Below are 7,592 nucleotides of genomic sequence, written 5' to 3' on the forward strand. Positions count from 1 at the left end.
TCAATTTGCAAGCTCATGAGAAAAACCCAAGATCTTTCAATAAATTTGCCTTCTTTTAAGATGTACATCAGGTTGGTAATTTCCTGTGGGGCTTTGTCCATTTATGAAAATTGTCACCTGAGTTCATTAGTTACAGGACTTTCTTCAACGATAAGTCAACTGAAAGTAAAAACAATAATTTTTATGTTTATTTGGTAGACTGCAATTTATCCGGCCCACATTCAGAATTTTATGACAAACATCACACTAGTTTATTGAAAACGCCTGAAGGACCTTCTATTGACATCCAACTGAAATCCTGATTGATTCTAAAACAGTTACATTTGACAAGCACCTTCTGATATCTAAATCTTTAACATTAATTTAAATGTTTAAAGTTTATTTTGTTCAGCAATATGAACCTTGAGAATAGAATCTCACCTTGTATAAAGTGAGTCATCTTTTTTTCTTTTAAGATAAATTTCGAGCTAATATAAGGCTGGGAAATATATTTCTGCTCGATTGTGGTTATGGTAAAACATCTAGCTATGCCTTATCAATGTTTCAGTGAGTCAGTATTTTCCAGCGGTGGGTAAATCTTCCTTGTGGGGATCTTAGAATGGCCCTGTTCTTAATAAAGTGTGATGGAGCTGGGCGGGAGAGGATTCAAATATGGTAGAAGAAATATTTTGGCGATGTTGTTATCATATTCCTGCTCTCGACCACTAATCTTATGAAGAAAGCTACTTTTTACTTTTTCTCTTGAACGGAATTCGAAGCTGACAAACCGCGGCCTGCACTGCTTGCTGGCTCAAAAGTGAGTCTATCGAAGCAGGTCCCGTGAACCAGGAAATCGTGACGTGTTTCTGTTCGCGCAAGCCAAGTGCTGCTATATCGAGCTATTTTCCCCAGTTGTTGTGCGTTTCCCCAAAAAGTCCAGTAGAGAACCAGGAAATCGTGACGTGTCTCAGTTCGCGCAAGCCAAGTGGTGCTATGTAGAGCTGTTTTCCCCAGTTGCTGTGTGTTTCCCCAAAAAATCCAGTAGTGGTGCGGAAAACGTAAAACTTATAAGTCCACAGGCTTAGCTTCCTTCCTTCTCTGACAGAGAGCATCTTCCTCGCACGCTCTTTTTATTTCTTTGATGTCAGTTTTTTCCGGCGGAAGTAATTACTATTAAAAGGAGGAGGCCGTAAAGATAACTTTCTCTTGAAGAACTGATCGTAATTTATCCCTTTGTAGGTATTTTAAGTTTCATATTTACTTCCTCATATGGGAAAAGACTGCTTTCATCTCATCTTAGACATCTTAGTGCAGAGCAAGTGTAATTTTGGCGAGCGAAAGCTTAGTAATTTCTTGAAGAGTATTATTGCTGCCATCTTTGATTTTAATGGCTGCGGAAGGCTGGAGAGAGAGAAATAAATTTGTACCAAGGGGGCGGTCGACGGTCACAAATAAAAAGACGGGTGGGGGTGGGGGAGTTAAGATTTCCTTCCCCCACCCTCCTACCCCTACCGTCTACTCTAACTCCAAATCAAACATGGCCGGTCGGCGTTAGACGCATGCACTGCAGGCTAAGCTCATCTCAAGTGAGCCATGCCTGTAATACTGGATTCCAGTATTCCAGAGAGCACCAGGACAGGGGTGATCGTTTTACAAGTCTTGTATGGACTGTTCTTCATCATGGGAATATCAAAGCCGAAATTTTACAGAAAACTAAGTACTAATGTAGCATCTTACTTTAGCAGATCTGTTAATACTGATAATTTTTACTCCTACAGTATCCAGGACGCGTGTCATATGTACTTCTTAATAGACCACCCTCTCCGTAGAGTCTCTGTGGCTCAGCGGTAGAGCATCGGAGCGCGGAATCCGAAGGTTTGATTCCTCATGAGGACACGACTTCTCGTCATGAGAATTTTTTCTTTGTCCCACGCTCGTGAAAAGACGAAAAACATCTTTCTCTGGTGTATATTGTTGACAATTTTTTCCTTGCATAGGATGTACTGTTAAATGACGAAAAGATAGTCAATTTGAATCATGGAATTCCTGTAAATATAAAATCAAGGATGTCTGTGACATCCCTATAGTCCGCGTCACTTAACCAGGTTCTGAAAAGATATTACACTGCCGTGATGCTTTCTTAAGCAATACACAGGTTGGATGCTTCTCTGCGCTTGGTGACAGTTGCTAGTTGCCTTGCGCTTTTTTTTATTTTTTTTATTTTCACCTTCCAACTGAGATTGGTCCATTGCTGCAGGTAGTAGGATATAAAAATACCAGAAATCTCCCAGCGACCCGCCAACGATGAAAAGTTTAACGAGCGAGGTCTACATAGGAAGGGTGTGGGGAGGATGAAGGTGAGTGGGAGGAGAACAGGAGGAGAGGAAATTAGCACAAGTTGGATTTAGGGGGATAAAGCAGTACCTGGAAAAAACATGGGGATAACTGCTCGAGAAAAAGAAACACAACATCAAAAGCGCAGCGTTGTTGGACAAGAGACGAGTAAGTTTAATTTAGCAATTCTTTTCTTCTGCACTACCATAAGTTAATTCCTGTGACCTGCCAGCAGTCAGCTAGTAAACCCTCGATAATTACATTTTAAAATAGGCCGTTGTCAACAGTAAGAATCACATTCAAACGGCAAGAATCACATTTCAGGCAATGTCCAGTGTGGTTCCAGCTGACCCGCTTTCATGCTGAAAGCTCATTTCTGTTTTCGAACCCTGCACAATATTCCAAGTAATACGTGTGTTTGTATTAGGTAACAACTGACAAATGATTTTAACCACATAACAGACCCTTTGTCATCTTTCTTTCCAAGGAAGACTTTGAAAACATGATTTTGACGGATTATGAATTGAGCTTAAATGAAGATATGCGTTAGCAAAGTCTCTGGCAGTAATGACAGTCTTGGTTTCAAACTGTAGCTCTGTTACTCCAACCCAGGCGTCCTAGGTGAATATAAATATAACGTATTATGAAAAGGTTCAGAATCCGTATTCCTCCAGTTCTAGTTCTCATTTCAGTTGAATTTTAAAAAAACTCCTTCACAGACCGACACAAAAAGCTAAAAGATCACTTGATTACACAGATGTTTCAGGCTTAGGGCTGACCCACCAGCTTCACAGAAAGGTTAACTTCTCAGGCAAACCAAGATGTTGCATTCAATCGATTTTACACGACCAGCGAGCATAAAAAATAACCGAGAGTGAGAAAAAAACCTAGGGGCACTAGGGAAAAGAACAATTTGTGTATAAGCAAGGACAAATTTTTATAAGAGCTCTACTTCAAAACACCTGTGCAGCAATGTTGACAAGAGCACCTTTTATCTAAAAATATAATTTATTATCCGTTTTTAAAAATGGAAAGTCGAAATCCGACTGCTGACAATCTTGTTCGTAGTTATTAAATTTTGTTTTTACAGCTTAAATTGCTGAAATTCAACGGGCGACTAAACCTTCAAGAGAAGCCGAGAGCTTTTACCTCAAACTGCGAAGGAGATATTGGTTACAGTTTTAGCATAACCGAATACATTGAAGCATCAATACATTGAAGTATTACGTAGTTTTAAGAACAGAATAATAATACTAATTGTGTACATACCCGACATCTGATGAAAAGGGTATCACGGTCTCTATCGTATTTCACTTCCCCTGGAATTGTAGACTCACCATCTTCAGGTGTTACTAGAAAAAGTAACATGGTAAGAATCAGTGAACGTGCTAATAACGTGGTAATAATCAGGAAAACGATTTAACAATCAGTGAACGAATATACTCAGGTCACTTAATCAATGAACGAATATACTCTGGTCACTTAATCAATGAACGAATATACTCGGGTCAATCCTCGCCAACTGAATTGTTAACGATGAGAATAAGCCTCTCAGATTCGCAATATGTTTAATTACCAATATCCTTACATTGAAGTCAAATTTTCATGACGTTTTAATATTTTTGTCAATTCAAAAACCTCCCCTTACGTCCACACCCAAGAGGAGTGGTAGTTAAAGCCAAACCAACTTACGCTGAAGACATTCTTTAGACATTTTGATCAGCTTAACCTTTTTGCCTCTCCAGCTTGTCTGAACTCCAACCTAATACGTAAAAAGACGCAAAAAAAGAATGAAAACGAAAAAAAAAAGGTTACATTTTCCCACTGAATTATCAATTATTTAATTTTCCTGAGATAAGAACGAAAAAGGATAGGCAGTTTTTTTTACTTCTTGGACGATACAGCTACCACCGCACATAGGAATGACATCAAATGACACCCGAACAAAACCACCTTTGGTGATTTTACCGATGGATCAGACTGACCAATCCCGACCAATGTACTTGAGTCCTCCACCCACAAATATCAAAGCACAACTGACCGATAACGTTTCACGCATCACACTTAAAACACTTTATTGATAAACAACTTCCCTTTTAACCCTCATCGTGACTTTCGCTCAGGTTGTCAACACGAGGCAAAAAATTCTGAGAGAAATCAAAGCTATGATCATTCGTGTTCCTGTTTTAAAATTTTTAGTATTGAATTCTCAAACATAAAAATCAAACCAAAACTGCATTCAGGTATTAAGCTGCCGTGGATAAATAAACGCAAACAGGAATCATTTCTTACTCGGGACGAGAGAGCATTCCATCGCCTCCTGATGTAAGACCAAGTGTGATGTGTCCAGTCAATGTAACCATCCTCTTTAGTCAGACGATGGGCTGTAATAGCGGTAACAATTATTCAACTAATTAAAAATCACAGAGGATGCAATATGCAAAATTCCTTGGAAAAAGTCGAACCTGTATTCAGCGATCACCTACGGGGAATGGCGGGGTGACCGTGTAATAGAGGTTGACCGCTTAATACAGGTTCCACAGAATAAGGGTATTAGAAAGAACGATTGAAAACGCCATACAGTGCTGCTAAATACAGATTGGACTCTATTTGTTACATTTCAAAATCGTCCGAACTTACCCCAGCTAGCTTTCATCTTTCTCAACTGCATGGGATTTTTTCGTAAAGACTCCAAATTCTCCAAAGCATGCATCAACTGGGAACACAAAGTAATACTGTCAGTAGTACGAGAATATTGAACTAAAAAACCTTTTATCATGTTGACCGAAACTAACATAGCGGTTAAGCGTGCAAGTCCCAATCCACCAAATACTACATCCGTCAAAGGAACCTTTGTTTACATGAAGGTCCAATGGCCAAATAATAATTCAAACAACAACAATAACAATAATAATAATAATAGTAATAATAATAATGATAAATAATTCAAAAGCAGGCACGTTTTGTTGAAATCTATCCTGTTCTAGTCTGAGGATTTGGGTGCCAAACAAAAACGGAGGGTAAAGAGGAAGCAGAGAGAGAATGTCAGAATTCTCCCAGACCAAGATGATACTTGAGGAAAGAGAAGGATAAAGCTCTGGTGACTGGGTATGGGTTTGGAGGTGAGAGAACCAAGCCTGGTAAAAAGTACTAAATGATTATCAATGCTACCTATCCTTTTATTTTAATACCATTTTATGACCTTTATACCTACCATTTGTGTGCCAAGTGTTGCAAGTTGATCAGAAAGGTCATCATACATAATATCTCCTGGAATCTTTGAAATAATTGAAATCTTTACTTTAGCATTTTTAATTTAAATCGAAAATAGAAAACTCAACAAGTAAAGTAAAAAATTTCCAAACCTTGAATGTTTGTTGAAGTATGCACTGCCCTGCATCAAATCTAAAATTCACAAGTGACATTAAAATAATTAGAATAGAATAATTGGAATACAAGGGTCACTAACTGTGTTGGGATACAATATCAATGGAAAAGAGACTCCCCAGCTACCAGTCAACCCAAATTCAAGATGTTTGGATGAGCTATCAAGCCTCTGCAGTGGGGCTTCTTTTAGAGATGACAGTAGCATCCTCTATTATGCCAACTAGTTATCAAAACTTCAATTCCAGTCTGCATAACCATGTTATTACATGTGCGCCTAATGACTGATCTGGTTCTCCTGGTATTGCATAGCTATCCCTCTTTTTGGCCAACAGACTCACATGTTGCAAAAATTTGATTCTGGAAAGATTTTTCTGAGGGTTGCTTTCAATCACTCAATGTTTCTTGAGTAGTGTGAGTAAATTAAAGTTCAGTATTAACCAGCTTTGCTCATTTGCAATGACAGCAGTTTTGCATGTTATAAACATTAATAGTTAATAAGCTGAATCCTCCATGCATTTTAGATTGGTTCTCATCTATGATCTACTGGAGGACAGACGTAGGGATGACATTAACAATATTTTGCTTTTTTATCATATAAAACAAATAGATTCCATGTTGCCATTGGTCTGTACTGTAATAAATCACAGATGACTTCAAAATGTGGTGAGAACATAGGTGACACAGGGCACAATTTTTTTTGGTCTTCCCACATTTTGACCTTATCTGTGATCTATTACTGAACATATGCATGGAAACATAAAATCTGTTCGTGAATCTTTTTTGGTATTCAAATTGACCTGTCTCTAGATACTTCAACAATGGATATCCCTGTCTCCTTTGCTCCATTTAATATTGCATGTGAAATTGGGGCAGCACCCTTCCACTGTGGCAGGAGAGATGGGTGAATGTTTATAGCACCACTAAGATGAAAATGAATTACACAATAAACACAATGATAACACAAGGTCAACATTCTATTTTTTGCTAACACTGCATTTGAGTAGACATAATATGCATGTATCATTCTGCTTGGTTGTACATTTTCCAATTTTAACCATCCACAATTCAATGTTTTTCTCTAGGTCTATGTGTATCTTCATACACATAGACATATATACTGCATAGTCTGAACAGGTTGAACTGAAGATCAATGTGGTTTCCTTTAATCAACTTATTTTTACCATTGACTCAAAATTAGGGACTTAAGCTAAGATTTGATCAGTCAAGAAGGACAACTGTATTGTTAATTCAAGCTTTCAATTTCAAGATCTGAGAGCACATTGTCAAGGCTAATTATCAGAGATTTGTTACATCGTCTAACCTTAAAAAATAATGCTGTTATATCATGATGAACTCTCCAAAATCAGTAGTTTTGATTCTTAATTCTCAACTTACTTCTGTTTGTTTGCAACTGTGTTAAAATTAAAAAGAGACTGTACAGTAGACTAATTTCCCAGAGATTAAATGTTAAAACACTTTAAACAATGAAATAAATACCAGATTTGTTTAAAATGGATAGAAAAAGTACTGATTAAGCAATACAGTGATTGAATCTTGTAGGGTTTGAATAAATGTCACTGCGCTGACTCTTACATAATACACTATTGACAAATCTTAAATGCAATCTGCTTTTGTTACCATGGAAACAAGTCCAGAATGCGGTTAGGTATTAAGTAGCCAAAGGATGCAACAACTGCAATGTCATATGGACCAGGTGGCCTGCCATGGGACAACAATCAAAATCAGCCACACTAATAATGAAATAATGATAATTTTGATAAACCAATAGCAGAAAGCCATTGTGTTCCTACCCTTGATTAAGCTCCCAGCCATCCTTGTTATTCCAATAATAAATAGGAATATTATGTTTGCTGCTAAATTTTCTTGTAGAA

The 7,592-nt window shown here is 37.7% G+C and overlaps 1 protein-coding gene across 2 annotated transcripts in view; it reads right to left on the reverse strand.

Moving 5' to 3' along the window:
- Positions 1 to 2,449: 2,449 nt before the first annotated feature.
- The window catches only part of LOC131798428 (methionyl-tRNA formyltransferase, mitochondrial), a 10,690-nt gene continuing 5,547 nt past the window's right edge, over positions 2,450 to 7,592 (reverse strand). The window contains exons 3-12 of one of the 2 annotated variants that reach the window (XM_059116072.2): positions 7,512 to 7,592; positions 7,339 to 7,419; positions 6,498 to 6,620; positions 5,679 to 5,718; positions 5,528 to 5,590; positions 4,954 to 5,029; positions 4,606 to 4,697; positions 4,006 to 4,075; positions 3,583 to 3,665; positions 2,450 to 2,930 (exon numbers count right to left, since the gene is read on the reverse strand). The exon at positions 7,512 to 7,592 is cut by the window's right edge and continues 20 nt beyond it. In XM_059116072.2, the coding sequence (XP_058972055.2) occupies positions 2,784 to 2,930; positions 3,583 to 3,665; positions 4,006 to 4,075; positions 4,606 to 4,697; positions 4,954 to 5,029; positions 5,528 to 5,590; positions 5,679 to 5,718; positions 6,498 to 6,620; positions 7,339 to 7,419; positions 7,512 to 7,592 (856 nt within the window). In that variant the 3' untranslated portion in view covers positions 2,450 to 2,783. The remainder of the gene's footprint in view (positions 2,931 to 3,582; positions 3,666 to 4,005; positions 4,076 to 4,605; positions 4,698 to 4,953; positions 5,030 to 5,527; positions 5,591 to 5,678; positions 5,719 to 6,497; positions 6,621 to 7,338; positions 7,420 to 7,511) is intronic. The other variant, XM_066167861.1, reaches the window with a different exon arrangement.

This window comes from Pocillopora verrucosa, chromosome 1 (genome assembly GCF_036669915.1).
Source record: "Pocillopora verrucosa isolate sample1 chromosome 1, ASM3666991v2, whole genome shotgun sequence".
NCBI lineage: Eukaryota > Metazoa > Cnidaria > Anthozoa > Scleractinia > Pocilloporidae > Pocillopora > Pocillopora verrucosa.